This window comes from Poecilia mexicana, unplaced genomic scaffold (assembly GCF_051168715.1).
Source record: "Poecilia mexicana isolate PSO_F unplaced genomic scaffold, ASM5116871v1 scaffold_6, whole genome shotgun sequence".
NCBI lineage: Eukaryota > Metazoa > Chordata > Actinopteri > Cyprinodontiformes > Poeciliidae > Poecilia > Poecilia mexicana.
In genome coordinates this window covers 4,458,494-4,481,243 of record NW_028263375.1, presented here as the reverse complement: position 1 = coordinate 4,481,243, position 22,750 = coordinate 4,458,494, and the positions used below count along the sequence as shown (strand labels likewise).

The 22,750-nt window shown below is 39.8% G+C and overlaps 3 protein-coding genes across 5 annotated transcripts in view; 2 read left to right on the top strand and 1 right to left on the bottom strand.

Annotated features, from left to right (window-relative positions):
* The first annotated feature begins 737 nt into the window (after positions 1-737).
* atp6v1e1a (ATPase H+ transporting V1 subunit E1a) lies at positions 738-6,915 on the top strand. Of its 2 annotated transcripts, none has more exons than XM_015000862.2 (9): positions 738-1,091; positions 3,327-3,392; positions 3,466-3,575; positions 3,651-3,711; positions 4,538-4,627; positions 5,142-5,210; positions 5,304-5,398; positions 5,548-5,635; positions 6,586-6,915. In XM_015000862.2, the coding sequence occupies exons 1-9, from the start codon at positions 1,059-1,061 to the stop codon at positions 6,646-6,648; spliced, it is 675 nt and encodes a 224-aa protein (XP_014856348.2). In that variant the 5' UTR covers positions 738-1,058; the 3' UTR covers positions 6,649-6,915. The 2 variants fall into 2 exon arrangements, with proteins under 2 accessions (XP_014856348.2, XP_014856347.2); XM_015000861.2 differs by having other exon boundaries at positions 740-1,091; positions 3,651-3,717.
* slc25a18 (solute carrier family 25 member 18) lies at positions 6,911-20,654 on the bottom strand. Its single transcript, XM_015000863.2, has 10 exons — positions 19,073-20,654; positions 18,042-18,292; positions 16,611-16,733; positions 14,479-14,534; positions 14,224-14,314; positions 13,572-13,687; positions 13,314-13,485; positions 10,220-10,392; positions 9,187-9,262; positions 6,911-9,059 (listed from the first exon to the last, which is right to left on the bottom strand). Exons 2-10 carry the CDS (start codon positions 18,059-18,061, stop codon positions 8,918-8,920), a joined length of 969 nt encoding a protein of 322 aa, XP_014856349.2. The 5' UTR covers positions 18,062-18,292; positions 19,073-20,654; the 3' UTR covers positions 6,911-8,917.
* A 992-nt stretch (positions 20,655-21,646) lies between these two features.
* The window catches only part of cecr2 (CECR2 histone acetyl-lysine reader), a 45,435-nt gene continuing 44,331 nt past the window's right edge, over positions 21,647-22,750 (top strand). The window contains exon 1 of one of the 2 annotated variants that reach the window (XM_088006102.1): positions 21,647-22,345. In XM_088006102.1, the coding sequence (XP_087862228.1) occupies positions 22,226-22,345 (120 nt within the window). In that variant the 5' untranslated portion in view covers positions 21,647-22,225. The remainder of the gene's footprint in view (positions 22,346-22,750) is intronic. The other variant, XM_015000866.2, reaches the window with a different exon arrangement.

The following is a 22,750-nucleotide window of genomic DNA, read 5'->3' as shown; positions in this document are numbered from 1 at the left end:
GTTACTGATGAGATGTGCAATGTGAAACAGAAGAGCCTTTAATACCTTACCTTTTATGTATAACTATGTGGAGCTAAATTGGGGGTATGAAGTTTGTTAATGTTCTTTTGTTTTTTACTAAAAAAAATTAAGTGAAAATTTTGTTAAACATCTTTCATTTATTTTATTTTGATTTTAAATATCTCAAAATGCACTGAGTTTTAAGGTTATTTTCAATTTCAAAGATTGTTTTAAATTTTTTTATTTTCATTTTTATTTTACAAACTTTACGTCCCCAATTTAGCTCCATATAATTGTTGCATTTCAGTTGTACATAGCCTAATAGGCCTCTGAAAAATGAAGTGGAACACCTTCCAAAGTTGGATTTCCTAGTGGGACATGTAAGGCTTTTCGCTTTTCAAAATGGCTGCTCCTCGTATCAACAGTAGTAAGATGTGGTGAATAGGTGTTTATTTTACCAGACATATGTACGATTTATTAAAATAAATATAACAAGAAAGTTCCTGCAACTCTAACTAAACAAATTAAAAGTGGTGTCTATACAAGGAAAGTAAAGCTTAAAATTGTGTTCAGAAGAAATCTATGGGTGCTACCATGTTGAAACTTCGACTTTTTAACTGGAAAGGTAGCAAATTCCGACTTCGGAGGTAAATGGAACGCAGCATAACTGTATTTTTGCAGAACTCAGCAAAGATGTCACTCCCAATATGGCCGTCAGGTTAACACTCTGTCTCTTTATTTTATAAAGGCCACGCCCTCCAGCTAGTTTTAAAAAAAGATGTTTGTGTTGCTGTAAAATGAAAGCATGTGAAAAACTAGGGGGGGGAAAATCTAATAAATAGTTATGAATTGAAACAAGGGCATAAACACGTTCTACTTGTGTTGCCAAATTTAAAAAGCTTGACCGGAAGTCCAGTGTCGTAAACTCGAGGAGAAAAGCTAGTTGGGCTCGCGACGGTGACTCCTTCGCAGCTGTATAAAAGTTGGTCGTGAATATTTTTTAAAGCTCAAAATTACCAAAAACAAACAAACAAAAAAAAAAACAAAACAGGAGAGACATGGCGCTCACCGACGCCGACGTCCAGAAACAGGTGAGGATGAAACTGCCCGTTTTAAATGTGTTTTATTCCAGTGGATTAACTCCACAAACATCCTGTAACATAACAGACCACCGTAAGAATCTGACAGCTGTCTCCACCGTTTCCAGTTTTCCTGAAGGTTTTTGTTTTATTTATCAGGGTTTGTTTACATGGATGTGTACACTTGCATGCTATAAGTAATATTTTCATCCATAAACAGTATGTACAGTTATGTTAAATAATTTGTCCAATATTATTAATCAAAATAGTCCGCGTTTAGTTTGCATTTATATTTCTGTGAGAGTAAAGTCACTGGTAGGTTTAGAGTCACATAAACCAACCTGTTGATAAGTTAAAGGTTTATTGGAGAGAGAAGATATAAGTGAATGCAGAAAGTCAGACTGAAATGGGACAAAATGGGGAAAAACATACTTAAAATACTTTTTAAAAAATCATAATCATAATCAACTTCAGTATGACCAAAGATCATAGAAGAACTACTAGTTCCCTAAGAACCGCCATCTTTGTAGGCTGCATGTCTGCCTTAGCTTGCAGATAAAAGCTACATTAGCTAAGCTAATTTTACTAGTTCAGCAGTACTACAGTAAATATCACTGATATTTATTTTTGTATTATGCAGGAGTTGGTAGACTACTCAAAAATTATAAAGCGTAATAGTTGTAATGTACTCATATTGTTTAGAAATTAGCAACGAGGCGAGAACTTGTTCTACGATTGTGTCTAGTTTATTGTTGTTATAGCAACTCCATATCAACTGTCATTACAGTTAATTAGGGCTGCCTACCAAGATGGCTGTCAGCTTCAAAGTTCCCAGAATTGTGACATCATATGAGGACTATGTATTGCAGATTATTTATTATCACAATATCCAATATGACAATCCCATAAAGCACAATAAATGCTGACTAATTATTTCCAGAGGATGAATCAGGCTCTCTGTGCCTGTTTTTATATTTGGTGCCATTTGATCAAAGCAACATGAAAGGTTTTAGAAGGTGAGAAAGTCATTAAGAGTGAAACAACTACATCACTTTAACTGGGGTTTATTCACCGTAGGAGCACCGCAGGGCACTGTACTCTCACCATTCCTTTTCAAGCTCAACACCTCAGACTTGCTGTATAAACCAGAGTTGTGTCTCCAGGATAAATCCTCGGATGGGTCAGGGATCAGTTTGAACACAAAGATACTGAAAGAATGCAGAAAAGGAAGTTCTCTGAAATGTGTTTTAAATGATCACAACCCCAGAGGGGAGCAGCTTCCTGTTTCCAGTAAGATTAACTTTATGGAGCCTCCAGTCTGATTCTTTGTCCTGCTGTTTCTGAGGGAAATCCAGAGGAACCAGTCATCCTGTGCTGGAACAGCTGGTCCACCAGAGCCAGAAGCGGCTGACTCCACGCAGCACAGATATGAAACGGTGCTGCTGATAAAACTAAATATTAGTTCAGTGACTCTCGGGAAAGCTGCATTTTCCAGTTCATTCAGTAAATGTTTGAGTTTGGAAAGAAAAATTCAGACTCTGCTGTTTTTCAAATCTTTTTTTCTCACTTTCTGCAGGATGAGAACAGATCAGGACATTTTTATTCGCCCTGTTTCCATCTGGAGCAGGATGTGCATTGAAATACGGATAAAATAAACTTAACTTGGCCCAGGACTTAATGCATTAATTTAGCTAAATTAATTACACAGATTTTTAAGTCATTAAAAAATGTTAGCGCTACGTGTTTCTGGTACATCTGTAAATCTGACGCACGGCTCCATCCACCAACAGCAGCAATGGAAGCTGCTTCTGTCGGCTAATTTCTGCTTCTAAACCGATCTGAAACTAGAAAACACTGTTGTTGTGCTAAAAGAAGTTAGCCTATCAGTGAAACCATGCTAGGCTAAAATAGCAAAATAGCATCTCAGTGCTAAACATGTAGAAGTTAATGCTAATGTTCACATTTCCAAAGAATCTCCATGAATGATCATGGATTAAAAAACACTTTGCTCCAATCTGATGGTTGAAAAACCTGAACAACAGATTAAAAATTATAAGTATTTCTGTTGTTGAGCTCTTATGTCTATTTATTCAATAATTTAGCAGAAAAAATTGGGTTTTTGATTTGAAAATGTTGCTTATTTCGTTGGTAGTTTTCAACTTGACTGCCACTGGAATAAATGAAAGATTCAGACTTGAGGTTAAACATTTGTGTGAGTTTCAGCTGTTTTGTGTCTTGTGGCGGCAGATCAAACACATGATGGCCTTCATCGAGCAGGAGGCCAACGAGCGAGTCGAGGAGATCTTAGCGAAGGTAACGGACGTTCAGCTCAGGCGGACCACTTCCGTCACAGCGACCCGTAACGGACCGGGATGTTTGCTTTCAGGGAGACGAAGAGTTTAACATCGAGAAAGGCCGCCTGGTGCAAACCCATCGGGTGAAAATCATGGATTATTATGAGAAGAAGGAGAAGCAGATTGAACAGCATAAGAAAATGTGAGTTTTTAAGGTTTATGTTCCTTAATCTGAGAAGTCAGAGCGATGTTCTTATCAGGAATTGTCTCTCCTCAGCCAGATGTCCCAACTGAAGAACCAAGCCAGGCTGAAGGTGCTGAAGGCCCGAGACGACATGGTGACGGTCAGACCCTAACACCTTCTTAGGCCGAGGACCATTTAACAAAAACTCACCTAGCCTTAAATTGCCCTGCAATAACACAACATCTTAATAAATGCAACCTGAAATTAAATTATAGTTCTCTTAGCTCGCTTATTGTTGTTTTCTTTGTTCGTCCTAATGAGAACGGTGATGCTGTTTTGTAACACAGCAGTGTTTTCAGGTATTTACAGATTCTGAAGGTGTGGATTCATCAAACACATGGAAATCTAAAGAGAAATCTCTATTTAACAACATTTTAGGGCTATTTGTAATGTAGAAACATAGTAAAATAAAAATAGACTTGATTTACTTTGGCAGAAACAGAAATCTTCTGTCCTATTAAATATAAAAATTAGACGCCCATTTTTATCAATTGTATGTATTTTCCATTTAATTCACTTTTAATTAAAGAAAAATAATAAGTGCGATCAGAGCAATATAAGCCGTTCAAAAGAATCGAATTGCTGGTGAACGACACATCAAAACTCTCAGCAGGTCTGACTTGGCTGCCAATGTTTTCTTTCCATCTTTAGTTTTTCTTTTGAGTGACCCGGTTTCATCCATTATTACTTCTCAACACCATCGTTGGGTCACCCAACTGTTTGAGCTCACCTCACGTCAGATCAACGGTCGCTTACATGCAGTACCTTGTGAACCACTAGGGGGCGCTCACAGTTTGAGGAAAAACTGTACTACACGGATGCAGAAACTGTTTAACACCAAAACCCTGTGCAGAAGTGTTTGAGCTACAGTATTTACCGATAAGCTGGTCTGAAAACCTTCAGCTTGTGTTTATGTTCAGGATCTGCTGAATGAGGCTCGCCAAAGAATCGCCGACATCGTCAAAGACCCGGACAGGTACGCCAAGCTGCTGGAGGGTCTGGTGCTTCAGGTGAGCTCAGAATAATAAGTAATGCTACACCAAGAGCAGTGGTAGGCGACCCTAGATAAAAAGTTAGCTGCGCTAACCTTAAGCGCTAATCGTAAACATTGGTTCTGCTAACGCTAAAGGCGTTTACAACCTTCAGTCCAGCTAAGCAAGACTTGTTTAAAGCCGCAAATGTTTCAAGACCTTTAAAAAAGGGGAACTTAATGTTTGATAGCAGAAATTTAGTTGTTTTTAAAGAACAACATTTTATTTCTGTTTTTAGATTTTGAAATAAAGAAAAACAAGATATTTTCTGAAAAGAAGGTGCATACGTTTCCTTCCTTTGGATGTTGAATATTTTTGCAAAATTAATATGGAAAAAGTACATCGTTTCTTTCTAAATTACAAAATAGATTTAAAATAATACCAGATGTAATAATAATGTCACTAAAATAATAGCGTAAGTGTGCTCACCACTGCCAAAATGTTTTCTAGTTTTTTTGACAGCTGTTTCTTTTTATTTATTTCTACATTTTAGGGGTTTTACCAGCTGCTGGAGCCTAAAGTCACCATCCGCTGCCGACAGCAGGATGTAGACATGGTTCAGGTAATTTAGCTTTTCTGCTTCACCAAAAGCCCAAACCGTTCCATGGTAACGGTTTGGGTTGGTGAAATAAAGCTGTGTGCTATGACTCGGCAGGCTGCAGTTAACAAGAACGTCGCTGTCTACAAGGAGACGGTGAAGAGCAACATAACTGTCCGGATTGACCAGGATCACTTCCTTCCATCAAACATGTAAGATGGTGAAATCCATCATAGCTGGATTTAATTATCTCCTCATGTAATTCAGCTGTTCGGAACCAGATTTAAAACCTGCAGACCAGCGGACCAGAGGCTGCTGCAGGTGAGTTTGGTGAAAGTAAATCTGTCCTGCGTTTCCACAGCTGCGGCGGCGTTGAAGTCTACAACAATAATGGAAAGATTAAGGTTTCCAACACCCTGGAGAGCAGACTGGATCTCGTAGCACAGCAGGTATAATACATTAAACAAAGTGCAGAAATTTGGATTTCTATGTAAAATCATTGCATGCAGTTTCTGTTATGTGTCTGCAGGGGGCAGCATAACTCCATCAGTAGGAAAAACCTGAAAACTTCAGAACATTTTCAGCCTGTTGCGTTTTGAAGTGTTCGTTCATTTTGGGTTCAAACACGGTTCCTGTTTGACCCAAAAGCTGCAAAATGTTTCTAAAATATGTTGAAAATATTGTGAAACCTGGATGAAGTCAAATAGTTTTGGAAACGTTTACTTTAGAAACTTCAATGAGTCTCTATGACTGAATATTAACCAGGCTAAGAAATTTATTTTTAAATTATAAGAATACTGTCACAATAAGAAAAAACTCATGGAAGAATAAAGTAGCAGTTAAATGACAAAGTCGTAATATTACTGGAATAATCATAATTAAACGAGAATAAAATTGTAATAATATGAGAGTAAAGTCTAGGTAACATGAAAAGTAATCTGAAGAAAATCATAATTTTGGGAGAATAACAGTAATTTTAGCAAACTCCTACACAAAAATAAAAAAAGAGCGAAATGTTGAGCATCTTGTGAAGTTGTATTTTGGTATTTTAACATTAAATTATTAGCTGCAGGATTTTGAAACGATTTCTCCCTTTTGAAGAAAAAACCACAGACTTGCTGAGTTGATCACGTCAGACCTTAAATCTATCAGCGTTTTTTTCTCATTAAAACATTTTTACTCATAATTTTATACCTTTTTTCTCATCTTTATTCTACTAACATTATGACTTTGTTCTTGTAATAGTTTGTTTTCTTAGTCTGAACCTGATACTCTGCGTTAAGCGTCTGATTCATAGTTTGGTATGAATTTTTTACACATGATGTTGGTTAGATGCAGTTACTGAAGTGTTTTCTCCCGTTTCTGACTCTCTGCCATGGGAAACACCTTCTCCTTCCAGATGATGCCTGAAATCAGAGAGACCTTATTCGGTTCCAACCCCAACCGCAGATTCTTGGATTAATTTGAGGAGAACATTGCTGGAAACGTCCAGGTGACCCCTGACCTTCCTCACAGGAGAGCAATTCGAGTTTTCAGGTCAAACTAAACTCTGATCAGTGTTTTCAAAAAGAGTCTGGACTTAAACGTAACACAGCAGTAGCTCTTATTTCCTCCTTACCTCACCCAAAGAGATCTTAAACTGTGAAATCTGCTGCTGATATTGTTGGAAAACATTTTTATGTTTATTTGATGTTTAACAGCCAAAAGAAATAAATTGGAGACAGTTTAACATGTTGGAGATCTCTTTATTTACAGTGTGTAAACAGTTTTCTTCAGCTATTTTCTCTCTACAAAACAGAAGAAAGGTAGTACTGTATGCTATGGAAACACGTCTGTCTGGTATTAAAATGTAAAAACAAACGACCTCTTAGCGCCACCTTGTGGCTTTAAGTGTTGGCGGTTGGTAAGACGAGGCGCCTTACTACCCTGCTTCTGTCTAAGATTTAAAACTTTCCTGTCTAAATTTGAATTCTAGCAAAGTATTACCATTTACAGCTAATGAAGTAGTTTTAAAGTGGGGTTTTGTTGAGATGTTACCAGCAGTCAGTATCTTCACTTGATGTGATGGAGTTAATTCAGGTTAAGTCATGTTTGTGTTGCAGTAAAAACCAGATATTTATGTAAAAAGACACTAAATCTGTGTAGACCTTTCCTCTTTTCTGTCTGTTAGGATTAACAAAATGACATTTTATTTGTTAAATGACAGAAAAATTAGGCATATTTTTAATATTTACCATCCAATTTCTTTGCTGCCTCACCTGATTGAGGCAGCAACCAGAAGTTGCTGCCATGCTCCTGGTTTTCCTTCATTTAAACTGAAATGTGGTGAATGACCTTTGAGAACTGGACACAGCTAGTTTTTTTTGTTTAGTGCTTTTGCTAACTTTGAAAAGATTTTATGTACTTGGCGCCTCTTAAATTAACTTTTCTTGATAAAATACTTAGTTGGTTGTAAACTTTCAGTTATGAAAAGTTTGGTTATTGACTGCTGCGCTCGCTGTTGGCCAGACTTCTGTTAATCCTCTATTGTGCTAATAGCAGAACTATTTTTTCATGTAGGACTTTTGCCAACTTTGAAAACATTTAGCGCACTTAGCTTCTCCTGAATTGATTTTCTGGATAAATTCTAAAATGTTAATTTATTTGGTTGTTGTTTTGTGAACTTTCAGTTGAATTCAGTTTATATTCATGCTCTTATTTTGAAGTGGATGAGGACAGCAGTTCTGTTTCCATTCCAAATTAAACAGTTTTATTTGTTAAATTAATTGATTTTATCTCCTTATTCTGACATTTAGTAAAAAGAAAGTGTTGGTAATCCTAACTGACATAAACCAAAAAAAGGTTCTGATTTAATGTTGGTGAGAAAAAAGTTTGAATTGTTTTATTAATTTTTGGCACCAGTCGTCTAGCTATATGAAGGGTTAGAGAACCGCCCTGATGTTGATAATGTTTCATCATGGCATAAGTTACCTGTAACTCCACAGATTAGCTTTTAGCTTCAAAATCCTAAGGTTAGATACTGACTTGCTTTTTCTTTACAGAATCCCACTTTAAAAACAAAATCCTTTAACATGTTATAAAGTTTCAAACTAACAGCATTGATAAGGCGTTGATTGCATTGTCCTTTGTTGTTGTGCGCACATTATTTGAAGCAAACCATAAATAAGGAGGGAACTTTATCTTTATTGTTCTTATTTAAAGTGAAAACCCGGGAAGGCGGCGTGTTGTCCTGCAGTCTAACCTGTGGCCTTTTAACAGGAAGTGAGCTGTGTTGTAAATTGAAATGTACACTATTACAGGGATTAAAGGGATTACCATCAGATTAACAAATGACCTTATAGAGATTTGCTCCCAGTCCAGCAGAAGACCAGATTACTACTGTGACCTACAGGAAGGAGTGGGAGGAATGCGTAACGGAGCTGCTGCTTTAAGCATCGGGTCGTTTCAGATGTGAAGTAAATGGGTCACTTCCTGAAATTCAAACGCTCACACTGTCAGGCATTTAGTTTAGCAGCCGTAAAAATATCCAGCAGTTCTTTCTTTACAGCCAGCGGGAGAAACCTCCCTCCCTCAGGTGAAGGGAACACCTGGACTGGGGTTAGTTACTCCGGACCTTGTTTACCCATCAGAACCTCACTGCCAGGCGGTGAAACCAGAGAAACTCCATTTTTCTGGAGAATGAAGCTGGGATTCTCCTTCTTTGTGTTCTCCTTCACCGCCACCAGTGGCTGTTATCCCAGTAAACCCAGAACCGCCTCCCCGACCCCGAGGAAGTAGACGCCCTGCGCGATGCCGAAGAGGGGAGCGATGACCAGAGCCCGGCATGCCGCGCCCTTCAGGAACGCCGACGGTCCTTCCCGCCTCATGATGCGTCTGGAAAATTCAGAGAAAGGACGACTTAAAGAACATAGATTTTTATTACATGTTTGTTGAAATTGTCACTTCAGTTTTAAGAGAGATGCAGGAAGGAGCCGTGAAGCTCTTTGCTCTGCAGTCTTACTTTGTGCAATCAACAATTCCTCTGTACGAGTCTTCCCCTTCGCCTTTCTGCAGGGTCTGCAGTCGAGTCTTTATCACTGTGAACATTTAAAGCAGAATTACTCTGTTTTATACTATTTGCAGTATAAAAATGTACAGATATATAAATTGGTCTTCATTGACGTTCTCCATCCTATCTGACTGAGCTTGACCTGTTTCCCAAAGAAAAATGGACAAAATGTCTCTAAAAATGCAAAGTCTGTAAAGAGATGCACAAAATTAATGCTGAAACTTGATTACAATTTTGAATCAAGTTAATTAATATCCCTTTGGGATCAATAAAGTGTTTTTGATTTTGAAGGGTTTATAATTAATCACAATTATAGACACAATAAGCAACATTTTTAATTGAAAGCCCATTTTTTGCTGTTAAATTATTGAATAAATAGATAAATGAGCTCAACAACAAAGATATTTATAGTTTTCAAACTGGCCTTCAACCATCAGATTGGAGCAAAGTGTTTTCCAGAGTCTCAGGAACCCTGAGCATTCATGGACATTAGCGTTAACTGCTGCATGTTTGGCATTGAGATGCTATTTTAGGCTCGAGGAGCTTTCCTGATGGCTAACTCCTTGAACACAACAATAGTGTTTCCCATCGTCCCATCAGATCAGTTTAGAACCAGACATTAACCCCAGTGGTCCAGCAGAAGCAGCTTCGTTGTCCATTGCTGTGGGCGGATGTAGCTTGTGCGTCAGATTTACGGATGTACCAGAAACTCTCAAATAGAAGAGTTCCTATGTAAAGAAATGCCATTAATAAAATCTAAGCAATTATTACATAGATTACAATTGAAATTTACAAGTTTGACTCGAGGGATGGATACACACTGTACTTTTCAGATGTTCATTTATAACATAATTTTCCTTTCACTTTCTATCGTGCTTTTTCACACATGGTTTGTGACAAAATCCTATTAAAACGCATTAAAGTTTAAAGTTGTAATGCACTGTATGTGTCCATGTAGCATACTGATCAGCGTAAAGTTGCTCACCGTCCAGCGGCGTGACGGCCACCGCTGCCACCGAGCCAGCGGAGCAGCCGGCCAGGAAGGACTGCCAGAACGGCGCCTGGGCCTGAACATCCGCCTGGCCCCCTGCGCTCTCCCGGCCCAGAGCGTTAAGGTTGGCAAACAGAGGGAAGTAGATCATAGAGAAGGGTACATCCCTGCAAAGAAGCATTAGAAAAGTTGGAAAGAAAAACCCAATGGAGTGATGAGAGATGAACCAGTTCAGCAGCGTAACAACCAGACATAGCTGCAGGACTCTATCGATCAGTGTTGATTGGTTGATCAGAGAATATTCCAGGCAGAGTTGGATAGTCAGAAACTGGATCAGTAACAACTGAATAATAGTTTAAATATATATATATATATATATATATATATATATATATATATATATATATATAAAAAAATTCCCTTCTCACCCTCCACGGGTGGTCTCTTTCATCCTCTGAGCTCGGGTCCTCTACCAGAGGCCTGGGAGCTTCAGGTTCTCCTCCAGTATCTTGGCTGTGCCTAGAACTGCACATTTCTGGACTGAGATGTCTGATGTTGTTCCTGGGATCTGTTTGAGCCACTGCTCCAGTTTGGGGGTGACTGCCCCGAGGGTCCCGATGACCACAGGCACCACTGTGGTCTTCACCTTCCAGGCCTTCTCCAGTTCCTCTCTGAGGCCCTGGTATTTCTCCAGTTTCTCCTTTTTCCTGATGTTGTGGTCACTTGGTATTGCTACATCCACCACAACAGCTTTCCTCTGTTCTTTATCCACCACCACAATGTCCGGTTGGTTCTCCATTACCATCTTGTCTGTCTGGATCTGGAAGTCCCACAGGATCTTAGCTCGGTCATTCTCCACCACCTTTGGGGGTGTCCCCCACTTTGACCTCGGGGCTTCCAGTCCATATTCGGCACAGATGTTCCTGTACACTATGCCCGCCACTTGGTTATGTCGTTCCATGTACGCTTTCCCTGCCAGCATCTTGCACCCTGCTGTTATGTGCTGGACTGTCTCAGAGGCCTCCTTGCACAACCTACACCTTGGGTCTTGTCTGGTGTGGTAGATCTGAGCTTCTATTGCTCTGGTGTTTAGGGCCTGTTCCTGGGCGGCCAGGATGAGGGCCTCCGTGCTGTCCTTGAGTCCAGCTTTCTCCAGCCATTGGTAGGATTTCCTGATATCAGCCACTTCAGTTATTTGTCGGTGGTACATCCCATGTAGGGGCTTGTCTTCCCATGATGGTTCCTCCAGCACCTCGTCCTCTGTTCCCCATTGTCTGAGACATTCGCTGAGCACATCGTCCATTGAGGCTTTGTTCTTGATGTATTTATGGATCTTGGATGTTTCATCCTGGACAGTGGCTCTCACACTCACTAGTCCTCTGCCTCCTTCCTTACGGCTTGTGTACAGTCTCAGGGTGCTGGATTTGGGGTGGAACCCTCCATGCATGGTTAGTAGCTTCCGAGTCTTAACGTCCGTGGCCTTTATCTCTTCCATTGGCCATCTAATTATTCCGGCAGGGTATCTGATTACTGGTAAGGCGTAGCTGTTTATTGCACGGATCTTGTTCTTGCCATTGAGCTGGCTTCTCAGGACTTGCCTTATTCGTTGGAGGTATTTGGCTGTGGCTCCTTTCCTTGTGACCTCATCGAGGTTGCCATTTGCTTGTGGTATTCCCAGGTACTTGTAGCTGTGCTCTATGTCTGCTATCGTTCCCTCTGGGAGTGAGACCCCTTCTGTGCGGACGACCTTCCCTCTCTTTGTAACCATCCGGCCACACTTCTCTAGTCCGAATGACATCCCAATGTCAGTGCTGTAGATCCTGGTGGTGTGGATCAGTGAGTCGATGTCTCGCTCGCTCTTGGCATACAGCTTGATGTCATCCATGTAGAGGAGGTGACTGATTGTGGCCCCATTCTTGAGTCGGTATCCGTAGCCAGTCTTGTTGATGATTTGGCTAAGGGGGTTCAGGCCTATGCAGAACAGCAGTGGGGACAGAGCATCTCCTTGGTATATGCCACATTTGATGGACACTTGTGCAAGTGGTTTGCAGTTGGCTTCAAGGGTGGTTTTCCACAGCGCCATCGAGTTTGCAATGAAGGCTCTTAGAGTCCTATTGATGTTGTACATCTCTAAGCATTCAATGATCTTGTAATCAATCCAAGCGGTGCACAGGTTGGTGTGTCGGGTTTTGCAGTCTCGGGCGACTGTGTGGTCTACAAGGAGTTGGTGTTTGGCTCCTCTGCTATTTATGCCGATGCCCTTCTGTGCCGTGCTCATGTATTTATCCATGTGCCAGCTTATCTTAGCTGCTATGATGCCTGACATGAGCTTCCATGTTGTAGAGAGACAGGTTATCGGCCGATAGTTGGATGGGACTGAACCCTTTGAGGGATCCTTCTGGATCAGGATTGTGCGCCCTTCAGTTAGCCATTCAGGGTGAGTCCCATTCTGTAGCAGCTGGTTCAGTTGAGCTGCCAGTCGCTCATGGAGGGCAGTGAGTTTCTTTAGCCAGTAGGCATGGATCGTCCAGTTTTTCATACCCAAGACTCTTTCTTGGACATCTGCCACGGTGATGGTTACCGGGGCTTGTTCAGGGAGGTTGCTGTGGTCCTCTCGTAGAGAGGTTAGCCACTGTGCATTGCTGTTGTGGGACGCCTCCCTTTCCCATATGCCTTTCCAGTATTGTTCAGTCTCCAGCCTTGGTGGGTCTGCTCTGTTGTTATTACCCTGCCATTGAGAGTACACTATGGGCATCTGGGTTCATGTTAATATGTATTTAAAGACAATTCTTTGAATTTACATGCATAACTATTGTAAATAATCAGAAATCTCATGACCCCTCTCCAGTCCTTCTACGACCACTGATGTGTTGCCACCCTCATGTTGAAGACCTCTGATTTAGAAGATTATTCTAAACCTAAATCTGCAGGGATATGAATGCACCACCTGTAAATGTAAACTTTGCTTTAAAATAACAGATTTACAGATTTTTACTGTTTTTTGTGGGTCAACGAAGCAACAGCAGCAGAAATCTGTGAGGGTGTGAAAATTTTTCCTCAGCGTTTCGTTGCGGGTCTTTGCTCTGACCTCATCAAGGTCGCGCCGGCGCCCCGGTAGAGGCCGGCCAGGCCGCGGGTCTTCAGCAGGTCCGCCGTGATGCCGGTCGCCGAGGGCCGCCGCGCCGCCGGGGCCACGAGCGACGGCGCCGGACCGGGAGCCGCCGCCGCCTGGGTCGGAGCCGCCACGGGTCGCTGTGCGGCTGGAAACAGAAAACACCCGAGGTCAGGAAGCAGAGACTCCTGGGCTCCGATTCCTCCGATTCTGGGAAAATCCTGAAAGCCTCACCCAGCCGTCCTGCGTCCTGCAGCTGGATCTTGAGCATCTCCATAGGAGTGGTGACGACCACCTGGCAGGTCCCTGCCCCGCACCCCGCCATGACCTCCCCCCACAGGGGCAAATGCCTGGGGCAAAGCAGTGTGTTACCACATTCCCAGTAAGTCAGTTGGACTGGTAATTACACTAAAACTGCATGCATTACGTATGGAAGCCCATTTCTGCCATGAGAGAAAAAACAAAAGACCGCCAGGATAATTATGAGTTTTAAAGTCACAATTCCAAGAATAAAATTTATATATGAGAATAAAAGTCAAAATTCAGAGTTTTAAAGTTGTAACTATGAGAATAAAATTTACAATGACCGGTTTTAAAGTCTTAATTGTGAGAATAGAATTCATCATTATGAGAATAAAAGTCACAATTCAGTTTTAAAGTTCTAATTACAAGAATAAAAGTCCTACTTATGAGTTTTATTCCAGTAATTATTGCTTCCTTTTATTTGTCTTTCCTGGTGGAAATGGGCTTCCACAGAAATGGATTTACATAATTTAAAAATTTGCAAGCAACATTTAGAAATTTTCCACAAGTAAAACTGGTCTGATTAACTCCCTTCAAAAGTTTCAGTGTTGATGCATCAAATGACGAGGAGAAGATAAATTACCCGTCCTTTGAGAGTTTTTGTCTGAAGACGTCGTTGGCGGCCAGTTTGATGGCTTTTTCTGGCGTAACTAGTGTGAGGTTTACGGCTGCTCCTGGAAACAACAAACAGGCTAATGTTTGTCTCCACAAATAGAAACAGGCCTAAAGAGCAGCAGCTTAGGGGGTCACCACAGAGCACAGATGGTTCACCGGTTATCACCGTAAAAAGAGTTAAGCTCTGCAGGACAACAACATCGTAGTTTTGTGGATTAGATACCTCGGTAGCATCCGAAATAGCCCTCGGCTCGCACCGTCTTTGCCAGACAGTCAAACCTTTAGAACAACAAAAACAGCCATTAAATTTCTCATCACTTTATGTTTACAACATATTCTGCAAAGGGTTGAATTAGCAGTCTTATTCCTTCATTTATACTGATACATTTGGGTTTCTGGGTAGCTTTCAAGCAATCCTGGCTGTTTTAAAGTGAAGAAGTTGAGAAAATGTGTCTGACTGTGTTGCAGAGAAGTTATCCCAGATATTTTCCATGTATGAGTCACAGGAAACCCACAGGCTGCAGAGCACAACAGGACGGCCACGCCCGGCCAGCAGATGTGTGCTGATCAAGCCTCTGGGTCGCTGTGCTGCTTAAGGACACCACCTCTGCTTTTCTGTTCTCTATTCATCTTTACCTCTGATAATATGAGCGAATATGAAATAATCTGAGCTGTAAGTGTTAAATATCATCATAAAAACAAAGATTTGGCTGAGTTTAGAGCAGCTTCCCTTTGTGACTTCAACACAAACCTCAGACATTTCCAAACCTTCTGTCAACTCAAAATATCATTTTTAAAAAGTACAATCATCAAAAATATTGTGATTTTTTTTACCTACTCAACAATAAAACAAGTATGAACTGTCTGATTAAGCAAATAATGAGATTTTTTTTGTAGAAACAGGATTGTAGCTTCAAATGGTTTTTGGATTGTTTTAAAGGAAAGATATCCAGACTATTATTTAACTGAAGGAAACTGAATAAATATATTTTATCTGTTCTTTAGGATTTGGATCAGTCTTCATTTGAAAACACTTCCTGTATTTAGCCAAGTTTCAATACAGCAAATATAAGCAGATTTGAGTTCATACCTTAGAGTATATTTCACTAAGTAGATGTGGTTCCAGTTACCATGACAACAAAACAAAACCAGGAAGTTTGGGAAAAAGTGATCACGTTTTTGTAAATACATTTAAGTTTAAAAGTCATAGTTTTGTCCTGATTTACCTCTGGTTTCCTGCCAAAGCAAATTCCTGAACATAATCTTGTATTCGTAGCAGAACCTGCAGAATAAACTGACCTCCACCAGCTTTAACCGCTGCAGACTGAGGATTACTTCGCACATTCTTCAGATTCAGAATCAGCTTTATTGGTCAAATCAGTTCAGATGTTTGAAAAATAAGTTGGGAAATAAAAACAGAAATGTGTTTATGAACACAGTATTATTACAGAAGGAGGAACATCTCAAGCTCAGTAAAATTGGATGGAAAGTGTCTGTGAGCATCGATTTTCAAGTGTTTCCACAGATTCTCATTTAGATTCATGCTTGGACTTTAACTAGGCCATTTTAACTGATACATCTGCTTTGGTTCAAACGGTCTCATAATGTCTCTGGCTGTTTGTTCAGGCTGGTCGTCCTGCTGGAAGGGGAACCTAAACCCGAGTCTCAGCTCTTCTGCAGCATCCAACAGATTTTTACTCCAGGATTGTCCTGGATAGTAGCTAAAGCGAAATCCTTAGCTTCAAACTAAGCTAAATATTTAGCTTAATAATTGAATGTTCAGTTTTACATCTTGCTGTTTATAAATAAGTGAATTAATCATATGGTGAAAATATGACTTTGATAAATTCATCCCTATTTTTATTGCTCTTATGATGGGTTAAGTAACCTAAATCATCAGTGTTAATTTTTGACTGAATAACTTTACAAACAGCATTCCATACTAGAGGGCCAAAAATGTTTCTATTTTCAACTGAACGCTGAAGTTATACTCTGATTTTTTCCTGCTTCACAATAAACTGGACAAAAACTAAACTTGGTGTGAAATATTTAAGACAATGGATACATAACTGTAACTTCAAAATGTACAAAGTATTTTGCACGTTTGCCTCATTACCAGAAAGGCATCCACATTGATAACTAATCTAAGCTTGATAAATGTCTAGCATCGTTTGGAGGAGATGTAGCTCAGACATCGTTAATGTTTGGAGGAAGAGAGATCTGTTTTAATATAAGGAGTCGTGTTAAATGAATGACTAAATCATCCCGTTGGGTAAAAACAGGCAGCCCATCTCCGTCTGTTTGGGCAGATCAGTTACAGAAGCAGATTACGCCTGCGGAGGAAATCCCACTCACATTCCCTTGTAGACCTGGACGCCCTGCTGGTTCTGTAGGCGGGTCTTCGCCAGGTCAATAGGAAACACACATGTGACACCAACCAGGCCCGCCACGCCCCCGTTAATCAGCTTAGCAGGGAGACTGAAAGGGATCAGCCACACACACACACACACACACACACACACACACACACACACACACACACACACACACACACACACACACACACACACAGATGCAGAAATGAAAAGAAAACTTGGACTGCACCATGTAAAGTATAAACATTAAGACTGGCCATGCTGCCAGTTCCAGGGGCAGATGTTAACCTTTTTCCTTCACGCATTGTTTCATCTCCCTCAGTTGAACATAAACACATTTGGTATCCATGGAAACGACAGGCCGTTGGCTAGAAGCTGATAAAAACCTTTGGAGCATTTGAGTTGAGCAGGAAGCATTTATGGGTTGCTGGACAGACATCAGTAACTTTCATCAAAAGACATCGTGTGGAGCTCTGGTAGTGCCAAAAAAGTACATATTTTGTTGGTTTTAATTTTTTCCATCCATCCATCCATTTTCTTACACCCTTGTCCCTAGTGGGGTGGGGAGCGGTGCTGGTGCTGACTTCCAGCTAACGTTCTGGGCGAGAGGCGGGTCACCCTGGACAGGTTGCCTGCGTGTACCCCTTAGGCAAATTTCTTTTTCAGTAAAATTTGCCTAAATTTGTTGTAATTTTTCTTCTTTTATTTTTTACTTTGGATTCTTAAAAAATATACTTGAATTGGAGTCAAATATAACAGTTTTTAGTATTCTTTTATAATTTGATAAAAAAGTGGACCTTTAAGAAAAAAATTAAAACATATGTAAACGTGTAAAAAGAAGCTTTTTTTTTTTTTTTGCTGTAATAGAGATAACCACACAAGAGCTTTCCTGCCAAAAGCCATCACTATCTGCAATAACTGTTTGAATAATTTGAATTAATATGAGCCACAACAGAATTTAACTTCCCTTTGGGATCAATAAAATATTTTTGAATTTAGTTTGATAAAAAAATCTCATGAAAAACCTCCAGTTTTGTTGGAAAAAAAGGCCAAGGCTTTCCTTTCTACAACGTCTGTAGGTTTGCTTCAGCTTAGCGCAGCTGCATCAGTCTGTGCACAGCTGTGGTTTCCAGACGTTTGTACTTTTCTTATGGTATTTCTGAAAGGTATTGTACAATGCAAAAAAATCCAAATTATTTAATATTCCATCCTCATTTCTTTGGAACTATAGCAGCTTCTGTGATGTTTACACCTCTGGTGGAGTTTCCTAATTGTTTGCTTTATTTTGGTACCAAGATTTTTGAAATAGAGTTTGTAATTGCTGAGAAAAAATAAACTATATTTTGGTATATTGCTCCAGAAAACACTGAGGGACTTTGTCCTAAGCTGAGTGAAGCAGACAGCTTCTTACCTGACCTTCTTGTCTCCCATGTTGGTGGTTTCGGGGCTCTTTACCCAGCTCCAACTCTCCACCTGTCGCCCTCCAGGTGTTTTTTTCAGCTTTCACGTGCTATAATCCCGTCCCAGCTGATTTATTCAGCTGAGAAATGCAGTCTGGGCGGACACCCTCTTATATGCTGCTCCACAGCTGGATGTTGAATTTGGTTTGAAGTGCAGAAAAGCAGAAAAGCTGGCCACGACTTCAGACCTCCATCTCTCTGTCTGGGCGCACAAAACACAATCAGTCACATGGATTACATAAAACACACACTTATTGTTCTGCAAAGCCCTGCCGTTAGTTACCTGCAGGTTCGTACTGTCAGGTTTTTATGCTTTCAGAAACTCATTCATACGACTTCAGTTGCAAATCCTGTCAAACTTTAGTATCTTTAGTGTCTCTAATCTGTCAGCTGGAAAGGATTTCGTCCAACAAGGAGGGCAGAGCTGGAAGGTGTGTCGCTGTCATTTAACTGCACTTTCTAAAACAGATAACCAAACAGGATGTGCAAATAAAGGTTTAAACAGTCTGACATGTTTGGTTAGTTTTAAGACTTTTTTGAGAAATGCGTGACGGACAGTAAGGATCTTCTCCTGCTTTCTTAGCTTCATCTTTTTCTCTGATTTCTATTTTCCCTTCACACTCATTAATCTTCCTCTCTTAATCCTTCCACCTCCATTCTGTCTATTTTTACCGTCGTAAATCTTCGCTCTATCCTTTAGTAACACAAGCATTTTGCATCACCTCCCAGCGCCTCCACCACCTCCTCTTTCAGGAACTTTCCTACCATAATAATCATTGTTCTCTGCTGAACTCAGTCTTTTCCAGTGGAGCCTTAAACTGAGCCTCTTTCAGTTAAACTTTCCTTTCACACACACAGTAGTGATTCTGCCAAAACACAGACAAGGGTGCCTCAACCCAAGCCAACATACAGCTCCCACAAAAACCTGGACATAGAACCCTAAATGCACAGCAGTGAGACAACGTTCAGGAAAAAATCTTACCTTTCCTCTGTCAGTTCATCAGGATGAAGAAGTCCGCTTTCCTTTCAGCTCAGCAACCAGTAGTCAAGCGAGAGCGATGTGAGAAAGCCAGCCGCCACTCAGGGGCCCCTGCACAAACACCAGCATTGTCCTGCAGCCAAAGTCCCTCTCTCTCTCTCTCTCTCTGTGTATGTGTGTGTGTGTGTGTGTGTGTGTGTGTGTGTGTGTGTGTGTGTGTGTGTGTGTGTGTGTGTGTGTGTGTGTGTGTGTGTGTGTGTCACAGCTACTGGCTCTAAACTAACACATCCCAACATAACCTGTGGTGTACAGACATGCAGAGACTGATGTCAATAATTGGATCTCTGTGTGTATTTCATCTAGAAATGTAACAACACAAGCTGAGCTCCAACAAAGGAGGTTTTCCATCACTAATGAGCTCACTGTGCAACTCTCCTGCCATTACATAATATCCACACAGACCCACTGAATGCCACAATGTTCACAGACTTCCAATTGGGACCAAACGTGCTCTCCTATTTTATTTTTATTAGGGGACAAAAGTTCAAAGTACAAAAGTTTACCCAAATATAAAAATACACAGATTAAACCAGAAGCTTATATATATTCATTTTTCTCTCTTTGTCTGAAGTTAAATTAGACCAAACTTCTCTTGTTTTTGGTCAGAATCAGAAAAGTCATTGGCTATCAGGACAGACCAACTCTACATGACTGAATGGATGCAACATTTGACATATAAAATGGAAACAAATATCAGCCAAACAATTTAGTTTATGGTGGCAAAGTTAGAAATTAAAATCAGAGGATCCAATTTTATTTTGATGTTCTTAGTTTGTGTATTTTATTTATTTATTTGTATCTCTTACTATTTATTATTATTATTATTATTATTATTATTATTATTATTTTTTTTTTTTCTGTTTTGTGTTTCATAACATTATAATCCTTCCCTAGGAAATAGAGTTGTAACAGTTGTTTTATTTATTTTAATGCACAGGTCTACTTCTCTTTTCTTAAGTATTGAAATTAGCATTATGGTATTGTGAATGTTTTGTAACCCTGGGAATCAATAAAGATTTTTTAAAATCACCAAAATAATTTCTTTTTGATACATTTTACAATAATGTGAGAAAGAATTTGTCAGGGATTTTTTTATTAGCCTTCGGAATCAGAAGTATGGTTACTGTCACTTTAAATAACAGGGAAAGTCCAGATGATGATGTCATGGGTTTGGTGTCCTCTGATAGGTTAATTGGAGCCTGGACAGTGGCAGGGAGTTTAATTAAAGAACATATGTTCATAGTCAAAGATCATTTTATTAAGTATATCTGACATTTATTGCAAGTGCACTAAAGATCATTTACCTGCAGAACACTAAAACATGTTCGTTTAATACTTCTTTGGACTAAATCAGAACATTTCAATCTTATAAGAGTATATTTTTAAAGGTCTTGTTTGCTTACAATCGTAGGTTTACGATTTACAATCTATTTACAACCGCAAGCCTAAATTCAATTATTTAATTTTAGTTAATTGAACTTTACAGTACACTCTTACCTTTGTGACTTCTACTGTTTCATGAAAGTTTATAATAGAGGAAATACCTCAACGCAAATGTATGTAGCAAAAGTAATTTTTATCCTATATGTTAAATATAAACACGAGTCAATGACTTCACCTTATTCTGTACTTGGATCAAAATATTAGAACTTTGTGGCAAATAAATAGTATACCACAGTACAAATTTAACTCTATTTTATAAAATTTTCAGCCAAAAACAAAAACGAAGGTGTTTCCCCAGAAATTAATTTCTTTTGCCTTTTAGGTCAGAGTTAGACTGTTGTCACCGCAGAATCTGAAGCAACAGAGGTGGCCGAACACTGACATGGCTAGCTACTGCCACCTGCTGGCCAACCTGAATGCTAACAGGCAAACCTGCAGCGTTGTAAAAAAAATCAAATAAATACAAAAAATAACTTAAAAAATAAATACGAAATAATAAAAATAATAGTGAAAATATTCCGCAGTGTGTCTGCACTCATCAATATTTTCCCAAAGTAGAATATAAAGATACCATTGTTAGAAAACCTATTGCAGATTTCTACCGTTTTGTTATTAAGAACCATAATAATATTAAAAACAAACAACAGAATAGATTAGAGTAGTCTAAAACACTTCATCCAAAGTGTTAGAGTGGTAAATACAATCACATCTTTACAAGAGTTGCCATACAAGAACTGTTCACATCTTTTAATGTAAAACTAACCTTCTGCTTTTTCTAGTAATTGCATATAAAAATGAAATAAATTTAATAGATTTCTAATAAAACATAATAACAGTTAGTTTTGCTCTAGTATTTATTAGGATGCTTGGAGCCACAGTGATGCTGATCCCTTCCTACATCTATCTATCGTGCAATACTTAATAACAACAATAGGGGGAGCCCCTGCGTAGCTTAACTTTCACTCAACACTGCTGTTCACAAAATATCGCTGTACCCGAAGTTATTGAGTCTTATTCTGTACAGAACAAAATTCCCTAGAAATTAGTAAACAACAATTAACAGAAAATCAGAGTTAGACAATAAAAGAGTAACGTTTATTATTGAATTGTACGTTAACAAGTAACAGATTAGACGAAACCAAATCCGAAGAAAAAAACAAACTAGAATGAATCACCAGTCAGGCATTGCGTAACTTTTTCAGTTTCTTCGTCATTCTGTGTTTTACTATCGTTCCCTTTAAACGAGGAGCACATCATCTAATTGGTGGGGTCCGGTCATAGTTTCGCGGTTTATATTATTTTAAAAAGCAAATCTAAATATAAATATGTTTTTTTCTGTTTGCTACTGCTTAACTAAAAACACTTCCGCCAGATTGGTGTCTTTATATCTTTAGAAGTAGTTTTTTAACCGGTGTTGACTCGTTGATACCCCCCTGTTGTAGCCGGAATGGTACGGTCCATTCCATCTGTTCGGCTCCGTTGAGACACTGATTGAAGCAGATCGTAGCGCTCCGCTGGTCGCAATGGCAACCGCTCCAACAGGAAGGGAGCGACAACTTTCTTGTTTGTAATGTTCCGGAGGAGTTCTGAGTCACTGAAGAAGCTACTTTCCTATGTGAGGAAGGATCGTTACACACTTTAAGTGATCCCAAAATGTCCCAGGGATGTCCCGTTTCTGTGGAAGAGGTCCAGTCCTGGTGGGAAGTCCCCGCCATAGCCCACTTCTGCTCGCTGTTCAGGACGGCGTTCCGGCTTCCAGACTTTGAAATAGAGGTAAGGGTTCGTTCGCGGCGGCTTGTGGCCACACGGATGTCCTTTAATCCGGAAATGAGGAGCTGTTTGTGTCAGCACTTTCTGCTTACGTGATCGGTCGGTCGCATTTGAGCCCGGCCGGGTTCGGTTAACCAGCTTATGGAGGCTTCTCTGAACTTCTCAGCCGTTAACGGCAATCCTGTTAGCTAACAGGAGGCAGCTTCAGGTGCTGCTCCCAGCTCCTTAAAGTTGGAAAATGTTTTAAAGAAGTTTACCTCATTTACTCCTAGCATTGTTTACATGTCTGTTATATTTACTGACACCTACCAAAAGAAGTAACTATTAGAGGTCATGTTTGTTATTTGCTCCAGGTTACGTTAAAGAGCAACGTTTTGGTTAAAATCTGCACGGAGAAGTGAGGGGAAA